The sequence below is a fragment of the Hydra vulgaris genome, chromosome 10, assembly GCF_038396675.1.
Source record: "Hydra vulgaris chromosome 10, alternate assembly HydraT2T_AEP".
Lineage (NCBI taxonomy): Eukaryota > Metazoa > Cnidaria > Hydrozoa > Anthoathecata > Hydridae > Hydra > Hydra vulgaris.
Genome location: NC_088929.1, coordinates 7934375 through 7955439, shown reverse-complemented (window position 1 = coordinate 7955439; position 21065 = coordinate 7934375). Strand labels below are relative to the sequence as shown.

Below are 21065 nucleotides of genomic sequence, written 5' to 3'. Positions count from 1 at the left end.
TATAACAAATTAATTGAAAAGAAGTTCTTTTTAAGAACGAACGCATTTACTTCCGAAATTCTCTAGAAAAAATTTTATCATATTTTATAACTGCATACTTACCTTCAAGTCGCAGCTTTTTTACCTATTCCCATAATTTTTTTCGGCTTTAGCGAAATCCTCATTAACATATATCCCTGTTCCTCGCAAGTTTTTTGTAGCGTTAAGTATTTTTGTTTCGTCTTAAACTTTAGTATAATAGTTCTTGGTTTCCTATATTCTTTAGGTTGGCGTATTGTAACTGATTTGCACTAATGACAATTTTAACTAAAACTAATTTGCATTCATGCTAATGTTTGCAAATTCTTTTGGCGCACTCACGCTAGTTTGCACTTATGTCAATTTTTGCAACTGCTTTGCACTTATTCAGCCTTCCGATAAAAAAGACAATATACTTAATATTACATATAAGAAAAGATTTGTACATAATAAGACTACTTGAAAATGAATAAACTTGTTTTTTTGTTTTTATTGGTATTTTAACGCAAAAACGTGGTCTTCCAAAACATTAGCAACTTTTTATAATTACTCACAAAAACTCACGGAAAATCAGCAGCACAAGTGCGGAAATAATGCCAAAGGGAATTGTTGTGTTGTAATTATTAGTACTTAACCAATGAGAATCAACTAATTGTTAATTTTTGTCCAGAGATGAATATGGAGTGTTGCAATTATTACAATATTAATTTAAGATCGCGTATATATGCTGTTTTGGATTATAATGGCAGGAAACAAGTATAATTTAGCTTTTTAAGAAAGTATCGTAAAAGATTACAAGAAAGGAGTCAAACAAAAGGAAATCGCAACGAAATACTCCATTAACAAGTCAATTGTATGTCGAATAATCAAACGATTTAATAAAGGTAGTCCTTTAGAAACAGAACATAAGGGCGGAAGATCACTCAAAACATGTCGTTTCACCAATCGAAAAATTATTCGTCATATTAAAAAAAATCCTTTTGACAGCGCTAATGATACTATTAAAAAACCGAAACTTTCCGTGTCTCAAAATACAGTTTGTAGACGGTTACAACTTTCAGGACTTTTGAGCTTTAGAGCAGCAAAAAAACCTTTTATTTCTCAGAAGAATGGAAAAGCTAGAATTGAGTTTGCAAATTCTCATAGAGACTGGACTATAAATGATTGGAATTGAGTACTCTGGAGCAATGAATCAAAGTACAATTTGAAAGGTCTTGATGGAAATTTAAAGGTACGTAGACCTAAAGGTAAACGCTTAGATCCTAAATACACAAGAGGAACAATCAAGCATGGTGATGGAGAAAGTGCAATGGTTTGGGGTTGTTTTTCTGGTTTTAATGGAGTTGGACCTATTTACCGAATAAATGGCATTATGGATCAGTATGTTTATCGTGATATTTTCAAGGAAAAAGTGGTTGCTCATACTGATAATAATGTGCCTCTTTTATGAACATTTCAACAAGACAACGACCCCAAACACACCTCTCAACTCGTTAAAGAACTGTTTGAAACAAATCAAATTAAAGTAATGAAATGGCCAGCTCAATCATCTGATCTTAACCCGATTGAAAATTTATGGTACCAAGTTGAACTCTCCCTAAAACACAAAGGACCCTTCAAAAACGCCGATGAGCTATATAAAGCTATTGAAACCACGTGAAATGAGATTACGCAAGAAAAAATTATTAAACTCGTAGAGTCTATGCCGAGAAGATGTTCCTTGATCCTTTTTAACATTTTTTAGGGTAGTTTTAAAAAAGTTGCTAATGTTTTGGAGGACCATGTTTTTGCGTTAACATATCAATACAAACAAAAATTCACGTTTATTTTTTTTTTAAGTAGTCTTATTATGTTAAAATCTTTTTTCTTATATGCAACATTAACCATTTTTTTCATTTAAAGCGTACTTAAAAAAACAAAATTGCTGTAATAAGTAATCAAAGTAGAAAATTTTATATATTTTATTTGTTTGCTTATGTTTTGGAGGACAGCGTATATATATACATACTTATAGATATATTATTACAATAGTAAAAGAAAAATATATATAATATATATTATATCAGTCACTGATAAGAATAAAAACTTTCAGTGTAATCAGGCTTTAAAAATCGTCGACCTTTAAAAGATCTCGTAAATTTCGAAATGTCAAATATTAGGTTTTCGTTTGTTTCTCAGACAAAATAAAATTTCCACACACCCTCCTTTTACTCTTACCCCCCCCCCCCTCGAGAGTAAGTAATAACGGCTTTAAATATATTTTAAATTCAGCTATAATTTTAATTGTTTTATTTTTTATTTAATTAATTGATAGTTAAATTTAATAATTTTGTTTAATAATACTTAGAAGTCCACTAATGATAGTTTTGATGTCGAATCATCAGGTGAAGAAAAACCAAAAAATAAACTGTAGACACAGATAAACAATCCATAACAAACATGGTTTTGCTCCAACCCAAGAAGAGTATTTCTAATCCATTTACATAAATTCAAAAAAATATCACGCGCACTCTTACACGCTAACTAGATTTTTGAAAAACACTCTTGAAACAATTCAGCACATTTAAACTCACATACCAGATATATTCTTTGATTTTGAATTTTTTCACAGTTTTATGTTTTTAGGTAGCACACATCAAATAACTATATGAGTAACACCTAACTGTGTTAATATAAATTTTACAACGAATCGGAAATTTTGTAAAGGGAAAAAAATAATAAAATAAAATAAACGTATTAGTATACACAAATATATATAAAATTTATTCTTGACTAGAAGTAATTGATCTCAAGAACTTTTTCTAACTTCTTTAAAAGCATTGCAACTTTTATAGTTTTCTTATCACTGATTAATGCAATGTGTTGCTTGAGTAAATTAAATTGTTGTGTAAGAAGAGATTTAGTGATACCTAATTCTTCTGATGATTTTAACGATTCTATCAACAGTATTAGTAAAAACAAATATTTTTGTAGATCATCATTTGAAACGAGTTTGACATTTTTATAAAGTTTATCGTTTATCTCACAAACGCTAGTTGATAGGGAATTTATATTATATCTATTCAATAAACTTTTCATCTCTTTCGTTTTAGCCATATCCAGAGCCGTTTTATTATCTTTAGTTTGAAGTGAGATAAGTCGATGACCTAAGAAAATCATTTTTAAAATAGATTACATTAAAACAAATTCTAAATCTGATAAAAATCTGACTACATTAAAAATACAACTTTAAAGAATTTGATTGATAAAGCTCAGAAAATTTTTTCGGGTAACCTCCAGTCATAATATAATAATACCTCCAACATGTAACAAAATTTGCGCAACTTCAAGTCGATTATTTTCTACAGCATCATGAAGTGCACTGATTCCATCATAGTTAGTAGCACAAAGATCAAGATCTTTTTTATACAAATAAAATGAAATAATTTGTGAAAACTTTGTTCAGATGATGCTATTAATTTATTTACTTTTAAACATATGTATGTATGTATGTACGTACGTACGTATGTATGTATGTATGAATGTATGTATATATGTAAGTATGTAATGCGGTAGTGGTGTAGTGGTAGAGCGCTCGCCTCATAAGCGAGAAGTTTCGAGTTCGATCCCCACCACGTCCCTGGTAGTACTGCGCTCAACTTGTTTCTCCGCACAGCGATCTTGTTCGTGTTTCGGAGTTATAGAGTTGAGAGAGGGTTGTAACCACAAAAAGTAGCCTCCTCGACTGTAGTGGCCCTCTCGGCCTTGGGGAGGTGAATAAAAAAAAAAAAAATCTATGTATGTATGTATGTATGTATGTATGTATGTATGTATGTATGTATGTATGTATGTATGTATGTATGTATGTATGTATGTATGTATGTATATATATATATATATATATATATATATATATATATATATATATATATATATATATATATAAAGTAGTCATTTTTTAAAGTTGGCTTAAAGAATATTTAGTGGCGCAATTTAGGAAACATTGTCAGAACTTCTTAGATAAATTATTTTTTAGTTATAAGACATCATATTTTTTGAACTTTCGCCCAATTTATTATGGTTTTGAGTCATTCGCAATTATTCTATAGTGTAGAGAGCGTGATTTTAGACCATTCTTTTTTTTATCATTGATCAAAAAAGTATCGTTTCTATTTATACTTGCTCAAAACAATTGTTTTATTTTTATTTTTGTTTATTCATGTGCCCAATACATTATTTGATTTTTGAAAGCAAGCAATTCTCTCAATGTAAACAGAAAAAAACCCGTTTTACATAAAACATTGATATCTGGCCAATATTGCCAGACTGGAATGGGCTAATAACGCCACATTTATTTTGATTTTCGATATTGAGATTTTGTGTATACGTGTTGTAATTGCACTCGAAGCTTGTAATTTAATGTTTTTGCTCTCAAATTTACTTTAAACTACTGTAATTCAATGTTGAAGTTTAAAAAAATGAAACTAAAAACGTAAATTTTTAAAATAAATTATTTATGTTGTTGCGCTGATTCCATCAGTTAACGCAAAAATGACTGTTTAGGAAATACCTTTTCCTTTTAAATGTAGTTGTGTTATTGTTATCTTTTTACAACCTCATTATTTTATTGTTTTAAACTTAAAGATGTTTATAAATGCTTTCGTTGTCACTTGACAAATGCAATGTTGATTTTTTCGATTAAAAAAATTTTGTTAGAAAGTTTGTCAAATATTATTTTTGTTCTTTTTAGAATGACTAAACCTAAAAAAATAGCTATTAGGGCAAAATGGAAAACAGAAGATTTGAAAAAGGCACTATATTCTGTTAGAACTGGAAATCCAGTAGCGGCAGCATCGCAGATTATAACATTCCTCAAAGAACTCTCAGAGACTGGTTAACGAGAAAGGATAGATCACCAAAACGTAAACTAGGTCGAAAGTGCATTATTCCCGAAACAGTAGAACCTGAGTTGAAGCAAAGATTTTTTCCTCTTGCGTTTTTTTGGGTCAAAAAAAACGTGTTTTTTTGGTATTTTTTTGATGTTTTTTTAGCTTTTTAAACAAGTTTTTTATTTTTCTTGGTAAATAATTTGGAAGAGTTTTTGTTTTATTCTGTCTATTTATAGTATATGATCATTATAATCACAAATATAATGTATAAACACCAATTTAAAGTTAATGTTTTAATAAAAAATTTAAAGAGCTATTTATTAAGTATATTTATTAGGCGGTTTAGTATTAAGTTAGTTATAAATCTAGGTATATTGTATGAGAATGTTTATTTGTCATGTTTTACTTCTTAAATATTGCTGTACATTCTAAATATTACACTCATTATATACAGAAACTATACTTGTCCATGACAAAATAACCATTTTTCATAATTTAAATATACTAATATACAATATGATGCTTATTTTATATCAGACTTTCAATCTTTAACGAAATAGACAACCCTAATATTTATTATGTAATAATTTAGTTTTACATTGTTACATATTTTGAATTATATTGCCAGTAAGTCCTTATAAAAAAACCTTAACTTTATTTAATTTACATATTTATAATATTTTAGAATAATAATGTTTTATTAGTTTTAATTTGTTATTAATTTAGTGCTGTTATTAAAGTAGTTTAGTGCTTGTTATTAAAGTAGTGTAGCTCTGTGTAGTGTAGTATATACTCAATTAAAAAAAAGGATAAAAATTTAAGCAAAAAAATTCAATAATTTAGTAATTTTAACATGTAATTCAACTATAAAAGATATTCTAATTAGGTGTGCTTTCTGAGTCCGAGTCTTCCTGCTCTAGACTACTTTCATCTAATGATTCATAAACAAAGTCACTGTCACTTTCTATATTAACTGCTTCAGACTCTGACCAAGGCATTGAAGTGCTAGGAACTTTATTCACACTTGCATTATTAGTTTGAGGAGTAGTTATGCTTGTACCATTTTCATAACTGGTGTTTTCAACATTTTCAAGTTTTAAATTTTGTAAAATGAAAACTAGTTTTCCAGCCCTTTCAGTCGTTAAGTGATTTCTTTTTGCACTATGAATGTTAGAATAAGTGCTAAAACTTCTCTCACATGCTGCACTTGAAGATGGTAGCTGAAGAATTCTAGATGCAACTTTTAATAGTTCAGTAAAGGAACACAACCCTTTCCACCAATTTATGGGTTGAGTTATTCACCTGCAGTCCAAATAAAAGTTTTTGAAAAAATACCACCACTTGATTGGTAATTAGCCAAGTCAAACATCATAATTTCTTTGTTTACTTCAGGCATTCTAGCAGCAATGTTGTGTATTGCCTCACATGCATCAATCTATAAAAAGATTTTTCTTCAATAATTTTACAATTACTTTATTAATTTAAATATTATTTTCAAATTTGAAAATAGAATTTAATATTATTCAAAATTTTTCCAAAAAATTACTTTTAATGCCCAAGCCATTTTAGCCTTAGGCATTAAAAGTAAAACTTGGTTTTAAGAATCATTTATGAATTATGTAAATACCTTTTGTTCTCCAGTCAAGACTCTGCCTTGAAATTTGGGATCTAGTATATTGGCAGCCAAGTGAATTTCTGTTAAACAAAAATCTTTTTTTTTATTGAAGATTTTTTTGGCTTCTTCTTCTTCCTTTTTTGAGAATGGGCTAACTGTTAAGTTTTTAAAAATGTGGTCTTCCAAGAAGTGAAAAGTTTTCACAACAGTAGATAACATTAGAGTATTTGATTCAGTTTTCTTTATTGCATCAGCTATTGGTGACAGCAATTTGAAAAAACTTTCAACCCTGTCTCAAACAGCTGATAGAAAAATATTTTTTGTTGCTGAATTAAGTCCACTGTTTTCAGTAATAGCCAATGTTTTTAATGTTTGTTTATTTTTCTGTATGCTACCTAAGCATGCTACAGTTGTTCCCCACCTTTAAATAAAGCACAAAGAAATTATGATAACTTTAATAAATTTAGAGTAAAGTAATTTATTAAATCTATTTTTATAATTGTATAATAAAATTAGTTACATAGTTCAATTTTTTTTGTAATATACATTATATTAGACTTTTAGTTGTATTACTTAGTTCGCACAGGTAGTTTCAAGTAAATGCATGTTACTACACCAGCTGATTTTTTTTGTATATCTCTAAATGCTGCAACAGATAAATGAGAACTTTTTATCTCTTTAACAATATCAGTTACTTGTGACATCAAAACACTTAAAGTTGTCAATTTAAAAAAAATGTGAACAGTAAATTTAAACCATGTGAAATGCATCCATAGCAATGAAGATGGGGATAACAATCTTTTTGACAAGTCCATGCATTTTTCATATTTGCAGCATTGTCAGTCACAATGCCCAAAACTTTATTAGAATTAATTTCTTTTAAAATTTTCTTTATTTCATTTGCCATATATTCACCAGAACGGCTTAATGTTCCAACAATGCAGTTTAGGGACATATTATATATACTGTACTATACAAGTATTATAAACCTATTTACTGATATATTATTTCTGCTTACTGAAATGGTTTTCAGTGTTGTTTGTTATAAATTTAATATCAAAATTATTTATAAAATAATATGCATATTTTAAAAGTCTACCAGCCTGTTAAGTAAATCATTTTCTATTTTATGTGGAGTGACGATCCACTAGCATATATTGCTCTGGCTAGGTGTGTATCAATCAGTTCCTGCAAAAGATAATGTCATATTGGTACATCAGCCAACCATGAAACAAATCTTAAATCTATGCATCATGAACTTTTAATAAGCTAGTTGCCATATCAGTTAATTCTTCAATTAAATCTTAAAATTTAAAAATACAAAACACACCTTTTCAGTTTTTGTCATGCTGTCAAACACGGAACTTGGTGTTTTACTTCTACAAATTGATTCAGAAGAGGATGTTCCAAAAGAATCAGATCATGGATTTTTTGATTTTGGTTGAGCATCTCCAGAAGAGTCTTGCTGTTTTTGACTATGAACTAATTTATTTGCATATAGACTTTTTATTCCTTTAGGACATTTTTAACATTTTTCAATATGCTTAGTCATTTTAGTTCCGTTTTTAGACATAATGTCAAAGCAAAAGGAACATTTAACTCTTTCCATTTTGCTAATTTTTTTCATGGATATAAATAAATTGGCAACTATGGTTTTATTTCTCCCTCTTGTATGGCCTGCTTTACTCATTTTTAAAACTAAAATTTACTATGTTATGCAAAATATCTAAAATTTAAATATAATTAAATAGAGAACATAATTGATTATTAAAAAAGAGCTTTTAAAACTGCCTATAACTTTTTATTTGCAACTCAAAACCTTATTAGTACAGTAAATTAATAATAATAATAATAATAATAATAATAATAATAATAATAATAATATATATATATATCAAATATTAAACAAAATTAAGTGAATGTATTTAAGTATAATAAATTTAGATAAAAAGTGTTTATTGTGTCAATATATAACAATAAAGTCAATAAAAATTAAATAGAGGAAGATAAAGTTAACTAATAATTTTTTATACAGGACTACTATAACCGTGTTAACCTAAACATTAACAATTACCTTTAAACATACCAAAAGAAAAAGAATTTTAGTCAAATTCAACCTTTGTTTTCCTATATAAATCTAAAATTAAAAAGTGTTTAATAATATTGCCATTAAAGTTAAATTTAGTAGCTTAAATGATGAATTTTTAAATATTTCCCAAAAAAACCAAAAAAACGGACCCCTGCATTTTTTTCTCTAAAAAAACGATCAAAAAAATTAAAAAAACAAGAACCAAAAAAACGCGTCACATCTCTAAGCAAAGAGTATTTTGTCTTCAAGAAATAGGATTTGGTATAACAAGAATACAACCTAGAAAATCTGCATTTGAAATATGTACTCAAAAAAATCTGCCACATCGTTACAAGAATGAAATTGCTGGTACTTATATCATCGTTTCAAGAATGAAATTATTTTAACAGTTTTTGATTTTTATTTTATAATTGAATTATAAAAAAATTAATCAAAACCAGTATTGTCCATATATCTAAATAAAATATTAAAATTAAAATAATTATACTAATGAAATAAATAAATTCAGGCAAAGATTGGCTTGCAGGATTTCTCAGGCGCCACCCTGACGTTGCTCCTAGGAAATATAAAAGTTTGAGTTATGGTATGCTAAAACTGTTCAAAACTTTTTACAATCTTGTTGATAAAGTCTACACAAAACTTAATTTGGCACACCATCATGAATTGATTTACAACATCGATGAATCTGAATTGCAATTAACAAATGCTACTGTAACCAATTGGATTCCACCTATGATTTTGTATAAAGGAAAAATTTGAAACATGAGTACGGGGATAATTTGCCACCTGGAAGTATTTTTCGCATGACTCCAAAAGGATATCTTACTAAAGAAGAATTTTGTACTTTTTTGCGTCATTTTAACCAGCACCGATTACCAGGAAAAGCTTTGTTGATTTTCGACGGATACCGTAGTCATTTGGATATTGCTGTAATAGAGGAAGCTGAAAAGTTAAACATCCATATGCTTTGTTTTCCAGCACATTGTAGTCACAAACCTCAACCTCTGGACAAAAGCGTTTTCAAACCATTAAAAACTTACTGGAATGTTTCCATTGATAATTTCCGAAGAAACTTTCCCGGACGACCACTGTCAAAACTGCAATTTCCACTATTATTTACTGAAGCATGGTTGTGTACCGCTTCACCAGCAAATGCCATATCAGGATTCAGATCAACAGGAATCTATCCTTTCAACCCTAACATTATCCCCCAAGTAGCTTTTGCATCCAGTGAAATTTCTAATTGTATAAACGTCAAAAATCCTGATTTTGACAAGTTTAGTACTTTGGAACCTGGATCTTCAGACCCTGCATCTAGTATCTGTACAATAACTCCATCATCTAAAATAATTGGAAAAGTTAAACCTAGTAAAATCATTAAATGTGCAAGCTGTTGTTGTTGATCGAAATTTAGTTGTGAATAAAATAACTGAAAAGCCCAGGCCAAGTCAAACAAAAATGGCCACGAAACATAATTTAAAAAAAAACTCGAAAATCATCGAAAAAGAGAAGTAAGAATAACGAAGATACGTTTTGTGGTGACTTCGGACTCTTTTACAACAACAAAAGAAAACAAGATGGTTGGATTCAATCCGTCGGATGCAAAACTTGGTTCCATGAGCACTGTGACACAGGAAGCATCATAAAAAGTGGTGTATGTACTTTGTGCAAATTAGGGTGTACATCAAGTAGCGAAAGTGACTAAACGATTAAATTTGTAATAAAAAGTTAAACAAATATGATTTTATGAATAATGATTCATTTTCTATTTGTTTCTTTAACGTAATCTGCGTTATGAATAACGAAATATAAAAAAAAGTGTGGGTGGCGATATTGCCATGATGCATATGGGCTTATATCGCCATTAGTACTGTTTTAAGAAAAATGATATTTCCCTGAAATTATTTTAGGTGTGAGCAATAAATCTATGATATTTCTAGAACTAAATAATTATACTACCTAATCAAAATAAGATTTTTTCAAAAATGTAAAGTTTACATAATAATAATCAACTAAATATAAAAGGGTCACATTATCAGACTACTTTACCCAATATATATATATATATATATATATATATATATATATATATATATATATATATATATATATATATATATATATATATATATATATATATATATATATATATATATATATATATATATATATATATATATATAGAGGCTCTATTATAAAGTATGATAAATAAAAAATGGACACAAACAACAAATCTAATCATTTTGGATAGTCTTAAGGACTATTTGTGGCTGTTCCTATGCTAAGCCAACAATACTTTTGAATATAAGACCATAGTATGGTAAAATATTACTTGAAAATTCAAATACAAAAATTTAAAAAAAAAAATATAACTGCCATAGTTCAGAGTCACTTCTAGCTCATCCCATTTGTAACCGGTTATTACAAAATTAAAAAAATTTCAATTTTATTGTTGATGCAGGTTTTATCCAGGTTATATCTGAAAAATCCAGAAAATATTTTTAATAAACACCTGGAAAAAATTCTTAATGCAGTTTGTGTAACTAAGAATAAGAATAATCTTATGTGTTTGAAAAAAAAATTCTTTATTTGTACACGCGCACAATTAATGTAAACATTATTTATATAAACATAAACAATATTTCCACACGAAAAATGTATTATACTTTAGTTTTCAAATAAGTAAAATAGCTGCATAGTGCTGTGGATATTACAATTACAAAATAATTAGGGGCGGCTGACAAGGTGACCAGTTTGAATCCTTCATACAGAATGTAATACTTATTTATTTTTTATTTTATTTTTTTTAAGTCTTATTTTCGAAGTAGCTTTATGTTTTTTAAATATTATTGCTATTTGGATTCTCTTTTCTTTAATTTTATTAAACAATTTACACACCAATACTAAAATAACAGTTTAAATATTTCTTTAAATATTATTATTTTATTTTTAATTCAAAATAAAAACCAGCAGATAAGAATTTTTTTTATTTTTTTATTTTTTTAAACATCTTCGCTTCCAACAAGGCTGCAAGCAGCCACTAATTAAAGTTGGAAGTTACTGTAAGAGAAAAGATGAAGATTGTAGAGCAAGATAACGATTGACGGACGATTTAAAAGATTATAGTATTTGTAGAAAAGAGAAAGAGAAGCAACATTACGATGATGTGATAATGGTTGAAGGTTGGCTGCAAGAGCAGGTCCAACTATGTTTACAATGCGTTTTTGCACCTTGTCTAAAAGAGAAAGGGCATCATTAGAAGATCCGCCCCAGATATGGCAACAGTATTCCATACAAGGCCGGATTTGAGATTTATAGAGATAGAGAATAGAATCCAGAGTAAGAAAGTGGCGAGCTCAATAAAGAGATGGAACCTTAGCAGATGCTAATTTTGCAACTGATTTGATATATGGTTTCCAAGAAAGATTGGAAGTAAGAGTTAATCCTAGAAGATGAAGAGTAGGTGACTCATCGAGTACATCAGCGTTCATAAATATAGGAAGATCTAAATTATTGCGATAACGATTGGCTGAAAAAAATTGAGTTTTATCTGAATTAAAGTTCACCAGCCACTGTGAGCCCCATGCTGTAGCAAAAGTGAGATCCTTTTCAAGCTCAAATGCCCCCTCCAGGCAATCAGAGGGTGTTGGTTTCTTATCACGACAAGAATAAATGGTAGTATCATCAGCAAACAATGCCACCTTAGATGTGAGAATATCTGGAAGATCGTTAATGTAAATTAAAAAGAGTATAGGGCCAAGGATAGAACCTTGAGGAACCCCTGAAGTTACAGAATAAGAAGAAGAGTGTTGTCCATCGAGGACAACTTTTATGCTACGATTTTTTTAAAAAAAAATCAGTTTTATATTTAAAAAATATATGAAACACTAAATTATCTTTTTTTTCTTCACATTTTTACTGGTTACTGAAATTCTAATTGAACTACAGGATTATTTCAGTTTAAAAAGTGCAGAGATAAAACTGATTTAAGTTTAAAAAGTGCAGAGATAAAACTGATTTCAGTTTAAAAAGTGAAGAGATAAAACTGATTTAAGTTTAAAAAGTGCAGAGATAAAACTGATTTCAGTTTAAAAAGTGCAGAGATAAAACTGATTTAAGTTAAAAAAAAATCTATAATTACCTTTATAGCTCAGTAAAGCGTTTAAACATTGAACATGGCCATGAATTGACGCTTCATGCAGTGGATACCATCCAGCATTGTCTCTAATATTAGGATTTGCACCATTTGAAATTAGCTCTTTAACTCTGTCTGGATGATTCCGAATGCAAGCTATATGTAAAGCAGTTTCACCTAAATACATAAACTAAAATAAATAAATTAAAACAAAGTAAGAATAAATAAAAACAAAATAATCATATAAGATTTAAAAATAATAAATAATAAAAAACAAACACTATAACTAAAAGTTTTTCATTAACATTATTATTACAAAAACATATATTTAAAATAATAACTGCAAGAAATCTCATATAAAGTAAGAAACTCTTTTTACAAAACATATTACAAAAATAGTTATTTATTTAAACAACCATGACAACCATGATTTGTACAAAAAAAAATTTGGTTTATGAATATATTTATGTTTATAAAAGAATATTAACAATATCTTTCCTTATAACATTAAAAAAAATATATATGATTTTCTTGATGATATTTTTAAACAAAAAATAATACCTTTTTTATTTTTCTTGTTGATGTTTTTGGCTGCACCTGAAGTACATGATGTTATTTTGCTGAAAAATAAACATTTATTATTACTATTATTATTTTAACTTTAAAATCTTTATACTATACATATATATTTAAATAAAAATATATATATATATATATATATATATATATATATATATATATATATATATATATATATATATATATATATATATATATATATATATACACATATATATACACACACCATATATATATATTTATATATTTATATATGTATATTAGGGTTATGATTTTTTTAACTTTTGTCACAGTTTTAATTGGCCATAGTTTTAAAACCTGAAAAAATGATAGTTAATATTAAAATTTCATAGTAATATTGAATATAGTTAAAAAATGTCCCCCACCCACCCACAATTAAGTTATGCTATAAAAATATTGTTGTTTTTGACTATTATGGAAGTATTTGATTTTTAAATTCGCTATAAAGGATAAAACACACCTAAGTAAAAACAATTTTATGTGCTTGTGTAATGTTGGTCTGAACTGAAACATTACACAAATACAGAAAATAGTTAATACTAATGCGATTATGTTTTACTCATTTCTTTTGTCTGTACCCATTTCAATGTCTTTTTTAATTAATTTTATACTTATACAGTAAATTTTTAAAGAAAAGTATTTTTATTAAAATAATATTAAAACATAGAACATTACTAACATATATTATCCATGCATTTTAGATTTTTCTAATATGTCAAATGAATATGGCAAAGCTGTTGTTGACAAATATTCAAGAGTATAGCCAAAAAATTTAGTTTCGTTTGAAAAACGTATAACATCAAGAATTGGTTTACCCTATTGAAAAACCATTGGATTCATTTAATAGAATGCTAAAAAAAACTTTTATTATTGGACGTTACAACTACCAATTGAAAAAAGCAGAAAAGAAAGAGTAAAGTTAATTGCTGTCGAAATAAGTAAACTATTGAACAAACTCAACTTTCCAAGTATTTCTGAAAAATCAGTTGGAAGAAAAATTGAAAAGGTTATAGAAAAACATGACAAGTATCTTAAAAAAGCCTGGCAAAAAGCAAAAATGCTCTGTTTTTAAAGATCTTTTTGATATCACCAATATTAAGGGCATGTGGCTTAGTCTGGATGATAAAAAATTTTATAACATACAGTTATTAAGTTCAGGAGAAGTTGGTCACAGTACTAACACACAAGTGTCATTACATCCTTCAAAAAACAGAGTTTGTAATGTAAAAGATATAACTTCTACAAGCAAAGCAAATAATTGTCCAACTGCATCAGAAGAAAGTGGTTTAGATTTAGATTCACAAGACAATTATGAACCAGTGGAATTGAAAAAATTAAGAAAGAGAGTATATAATTGAACAAAGTTAGCATCTAATCTTGTGATAACTGAATCTTTAAGTACAAAAAAATCAGCTAGAATCTGTAAAAAGTTATTTGAAAAAGGTATTGAAATAGAAACTCCAAGTCAGACAGGAATATGGAGATCAACTATAAGGCAAGGGGAAAGCATGAAGAAAATTGTTGCTAAAATGGTACAAGAAAAACAATCCTGCCTACATTTTGATGGAAAGAAAATAAACAAGACTGAATACCAAGTTATGATACTCCAAAATGAGAAAAGAAAAATTAACTTAGGAATTGTTAAATGTGAAAGTGGAAAATCCAATGATATTTTTGAAGCTTTTAAAAAATTGCTAAATGATTTTGATGCATGGAAATGTATTTCAATGATTATATGTGACACAACAGCAGTAAACACAGGAAAATTAAATGGTATAGTTGTAAAAATACAAAATGAAATGGAAACCAGAGGCTTTACTAAACCACAATATTTAGGATGTCAGCATCATATACTGGATCTAATTTTGAAACACGTTTTGGATCATTTTGTAAATTGAAAATCAACAAGTCCTGGTTTTGATATTAAATTTATGAAGGACTTAACTGAAAATTATGAAAATCTTCAAAAAAATCATACATGAAGCTGAGCCTAATCATTACATAAACTTGGGATGGCAAGATGACTTCAAATTCCTTCATGAGTTATGTAAAGCTTTTAGTTACTTCAAGAATCATAAAAAATTACCAAAAATTAAGTGGTACAAGCTTCCTCCATTGCACAGTGCTAGATGGAACTCTAGAGCATCATATGTTCTTCTTGCCTATTTTCTTATACCAACATGGAGGTTGAAAGTGCAGCAACTTTTATTGCAAATCAATGGAAAAAACTTTGGTTCAGCAAACAATTATTTGATGATAAAGCATATAACTATATGCTTGATGCATAGACTGAAATTAAGTATACAGCTGCTTTAAAGTGCTTTATGAAACACTCGAGCAAAGAAGATAGTGTAGTTCATATTCCAAGAACAAACATCATTGTTGAACGAGGCGTTAAATTGATGGAAGATCTCCTTCAAAATTTAAAAAGATGGGAATATACAAATGTGAAATTTATTGGAATGAATGACCTGTGAAGCGTTAAAACTAACTTGCTGAAAATAATTACTTCAATTGATTCACTTCAATGATATGTAGTTTATAAATACTAAATATAACTTACAATTAGTTTTATTTTTGTGGCTGTTCATAAATATATATATATATATATATATATATATATATATATATATATATATATATATATATATATATATATATATATATATATACACATATATATATATATATATATATATATATATATATATATATATATATATATATATATATATATATTCAACATTAGTAACATTTATAAAAATTAATTATGTGTTAAATACTAAAACAAATCGATAATTTTATGTTCTTTTATTAGTTTTAAAGAAAGAAAAAAAATAGTATCAAAAATTATAACTAAAATAAAATGTTTTTATTTAAATCATCTTCTCGTCAAAATGACCATCTTTAGCTTTGACTATCGCTTGGCAGATATGTGGCATGCGATCAATCAATTTTTAAAAATATTCCTCATCAATATTTTTCCATATGTTTTGGATTGCCTCCCAAAGATCATTTTTACCCTTTGGTGGAGTTTTTTGGACTTCTCGATCAAATGATCCCACAGTAACTCAATTAGGTTACAATCAGGACTCTGCGATGGCCAAGTCATGACCTTCAACAATCCTTCCTATTTTTTTTCATTTAAATATTACTTAATCACTTTAGCAGTGTGTTTAGGATGTTGGAATACAAATCGTTCGCCAATTAATTCGGTTCCACAGACTAAAACATGTTCTTTGGATCTTTAAATAGACTTCTTTTGTCATTTTCCCATCAATTTTGGCAATTGATCCCACTTGGCCACCACCAAAACAACTTCAAACTATTATATTCGAACCTCCATGCTTAATTGTTTGCATAGCACATTGCTCCAGCATTCTTCCTCCTACCCGACGATGGACAAATGATCGGCGTTTATTCCCAAAAATTTCAAACTTTGATTTGTCTGACAAAAGTACTCTATTCCACTCTTCTATCATGCAATTCTTGTGTACTTTGGCCCAGACTAATCTACTTTGTTTGTGGACGGTTGTAAGATATGGTTTTTTAAAAGCCACACAACCTCTAAGGCCTACTTCAAGAAGTCGCTTTTTTACTGTCATTGTACTTATTTTTGTGGTATGATGTTCATTAAAATCAGCTGCTAAATCTGGCGCTGTGCGTCTACGATTTTGTAAAGAATTAACTACTATGTACTTATCCTCTTTTTTTGTAGTAGAACGAGGTCTCCTACTCTTTTACGATTGCAGAAAGGCCCCGTTTCTACTTTTCTTTTAATCGTTTTATGGACACAACTCTTTGAAATGCTGAGGCGTCGACCAATTTCTCAGATAGAAAAGCCTAAATTATGAAGGGTCCAAATTTCTATACATTTTTCTAAATTTATATGCCCTCTTTTTTCCATTTTATATAACGAATCTTATAAGAATACTAAAATAAAATAATTAATTTGAAGAAATGAGAAATAAAGTTAAAAAAATTTTCTTACCGAAAATTGATAGTTCAAAATCAATCAAATCATTAATTTTCAAAAACTATAAATTTATTAACTTTTTAAAACAGAAAAAAAAAATCTTATAACACACTCAGCTTAAAAGTTTAACTAGTAATGAGAATAGACAAAATGAAAAGTAATCTTATTTAAAAATTTATTTATTTAAGGATACAAGTGGATATTGCTTAAAAATGTTTCTGTTTATTTTATTTTGTAAATAATAACAAATTTAATTATGTAAGAATAAATTTATTTTAAAAATACCTCTCTTAACTATGTTCTCACAGTACTTTATAATGAGACCAATGTAGACACTCTTAATTAATTTTATTCATGAGTTAAAACGCGTTTTGTTTATTTTTGTAAGGTGCGTCTCAACTTTTGGACGGTGTGTGTGTGAATATACATATATATAAAAATTCAAAAACACCAATTAAAATTTAAAACTTAAAATGTTAACTAATTAAATACCTTAGCGTCAAATATAATTTAATAAACTATTTCACTTTTTTTAATTTTCTTCTTCGATTTGGTTAATCATTGATTAAATTTTATTTATCAAAAATGCTTAAAGAAAGCTAACAAGTAGAACTATAACAATGTGTAACAATTGTGAGTCACTAAAAAAACATCAATTTTGGACTTTATTTTGTTTATAGCATATATTATATATGCAAATATATATATTTTCTGTTATATAGTTCTTTATATATGTACATAATATTTATAAGTGGGACATTTTCAAAAAGTTTGACATAACGAGAGCTTCTCTTAATTCGGACATTTGCCAAGTCTGATTTTACACACACACACACACACACACACACACACACACACACACACACACACACACACACACACACACACACACACACACACACATATATATATTATTGCCAAACTTAATAGTTTTAATAGTAGTAGTAGTTGTGTCCCTTTGAACGTATTTGACATGAAACCCTTGGCAGCCATTGCAACTGAGGTATTGGCGAGAAAGAGTCTCAGCTTTGCTTTATAAGAAAACGTGAGCGAGCGTGTAACTTATATTGTACGTACATAAACTTCATAATATGTTATGTTAAATCATACTTAAATATATATCAATTTTCACAGTTTGACTTTTACTTAAAAATTGCATTGCATCAACCTCTCCTTTATTTTGATCTACAGCATTTGTTTCCGTTAAAAACAACTTTTATATAATTTAAAATTTTGATGGTCAATGTGTCGGCATGGCCAAGTGGTTAGTACACTGAACTCCTAAACTAAAAAGCCGTGGTTCGAATCCAACCACCAGCGACTCTTTTTTTAAATTTTTTTAGATTTTTAAAATACAAAATACTTGTGAAGTTTTGTAAAGTTTTTTAAATAAAATATATGAAAATATCTAACGATATTATACACTTTAACAAACAAAATGATTTTTAAATAAGCTAAAAATTCTAAAAACAATAAAAAAAATGGGGGGTATTTGTTGCATGTGTCAATATTGAGATACTTATCAGGCCCGTAGGAACAAAAATTATACTAGGGGGCAGTGCTGACGACCTTTTTTTTTTAGTCATTTTTTCTTCAAAAAAATAGCCCTGGGCCCCGATCTGCCAATATAGAGGGGGGGGGGCAATACTACTGGGTAGGCCAAATAGTAGTAGGTCACAAATTTCTGTCAAAGGAACTTACGCCTAAAATAACAAAATGGATAACAAATTTTCTATCCTTTTTTTTCTTTTATATCCTAATTTGTAATCGCTTGCTTTTTTAAAAAACTAACTTCAAAATTCTCTTAAAAACTATGGTAGGGGGGGGGGGAGCAAATGCCCTTTACTGACCCCCTGGTTGCTACAGGCCTGCTTATGTTACATTTCAATTTTTTTTACAACTAAGTTGAGTTTGTGTAAGGAAAATGAGCATACAACATGTTTATATATAGAATATAAAGTTTATAGAACTGTTAAGGTTTTTTTGTTTTGCATTTTAAATAACAAAAATTAAAAACCAAGCAAGCTGATGATTCGAACTTGCCATGCGGCAACCTTAACTTTTTTAAAACGGTAAGGGGGTTCAAAAAATATATTTTAATAAGAACATAATTATAAATTTCAATTTTATATTTAAGTTAAACCATTTTATAAAATTCATTTTATAAAATTCAAACCGTATTATGTTAAAGTTAAAACTATTCAACATTAATATAATGCACGAGGCACTGTAAAGACGTGCAAGCGGTAAGTATTTAAATTTCTTATATAACTTTCATAAATCTCTAAAATATCTTTTATATTTTAGAGATTTCATTATCATAAATATTATAATTATTGAATATACTTTTATTTATAAATTGTTTGTATATTTTGTAACTTTTCAATCTGTATTTAAAGTTACTAAAGTTTAATTTTTTAGTGTTTTAGTTAATGAAACATGTTCTGTTTTGTAGGTGATGTGTTGAAATTGTTTCTCAACAATCTGTTAATTTTATAGAAGCTGAAGATGACTTTATTTTAGATAAAAGTTGTTTTTTATTTTTTATTGCTTTTGTTTTTGTTAGATATTCAATCATGTTTTATATGAATCTAATTATTTAGTAGGGGAACCTGTTGTACCTTTGACCACGTTGTACCTTAGGTCACTCTACTCTGTTGGCTTACTATTATTATTTTAAAAAAAACGGGAAGTGTCATTAAAAAAAAAAACGGGAAGTACTGTCTTGAACATTTTATTAGTAATGTGCGACCGTCAATTAAAAAACCTGTTCTTTTATTAATGGATAATCATGAGAGTCATGTAAACATTTCTGTTATTGAGTTAGCAAAAAAATCAGGCATAGTTTTAATGACATTTCATCCTCACACAACCCATAAAATGCAACCTCTTGATTGTGGTGTTTTTGGACCATTTAAAACTTTTTATAACAATGCCATGAATAACTGGATGATATCACCAGGCAATGCTGGTAAACCAGTCACAATTTATGATATATCTTACCTTGTTGGTCAAGCTTATCCTCATGCTTTTGTACCAAATAATATTATAAACAGTTTTAAATGTACTGGATTTTATCCATTTAATGAAAATATTTTTACTGATATTGACTTTTTAGCTGCAAATGTTACTGATAGGCCAATAGTGAATACTGAAGCTTGCCTTTCTAATGAGATTATTGATGTTAAAACTGCTCCATCCAGTGTACCATCAACGTCATCTATTGTTTTAGGGGAAATCCCTACTGTGAGTTTACCATCAAGATCAATTGTTTCACCTGAGATAATACGACCTCATCCTAAAGCCAAATTAAGAAAAACAAATACTTCAAAAAGACGTAATAGAAAATCATGTATTTTAACTGATACCCCTGAAATTAAAGTTATTCTAGATTCAAAATCTAATAACCAACAATTTAAAAAGACCTCTTTAAGCAAAAGAAAAAAAATGGCAAAGCAGATTATTTTTAGTCAGTCTGACATATGTTTAAATGATGAAAGCTCTAATGAAATTGATTTTGGAGTAAATATACTTGATAATGAAAGTGAAATTGTTTCTGGAGATTTTTTAATTGTCAAGTTGGCTGGAAAGAAATGCTCTAGATTTTATGTAGCAGAAGTTTTAGAAGTTGTTGGTATAGTTTACAAAATTAAGTATCTTAAGAAATCAGGAGACTTTTGTAACAAGTTTATAAGAGAAGATGACAATCTTTATGATTTGGAACTTAAGGATATTATTATGAAACTTCCACCACCAAGTATTGG

At 28.0% G+C, this 21065-nt stretch overlaps 1 protein-coding gene across 2 annotated transcripts in view; it reads right to left on the bottom strand.

Annotated features, from left to right (window-relative positions):
• Window positions 1-2754: 2754 nt before the first annotated feature.
• Window positions 2755-21065, bottom strand: part of LOC100211252 (SMC5-SMC6 complex localization factor protein 1) — an 88553-nt gene continuing 70242 nt past the window's right edge. For both annotated transcript variants that reach the window (XM_065807187.1, XM_065807186.1), the window contains 4 exons: window positions 13287-13345; window positions 12732-12902; window positions 3315-3416; window positions 2755-3164 (listed from right to left, as the gene is read on the bottom strand). In XM_065807187.1, the coding sequence (XP_065663259.1) occupies window positions 2791-3164; window positions 3315-3416; window positions 12732-12902; window positions 13287-13345 (706 nt within the window). In that variant the 3' untranslated portion in view covers window positions 2755-2790. The remainder of the gene's footprint in view (window positions 3165-3314; window positions 3417-12731; window positions 12903-13286; window positions 13346-21065) is intronic.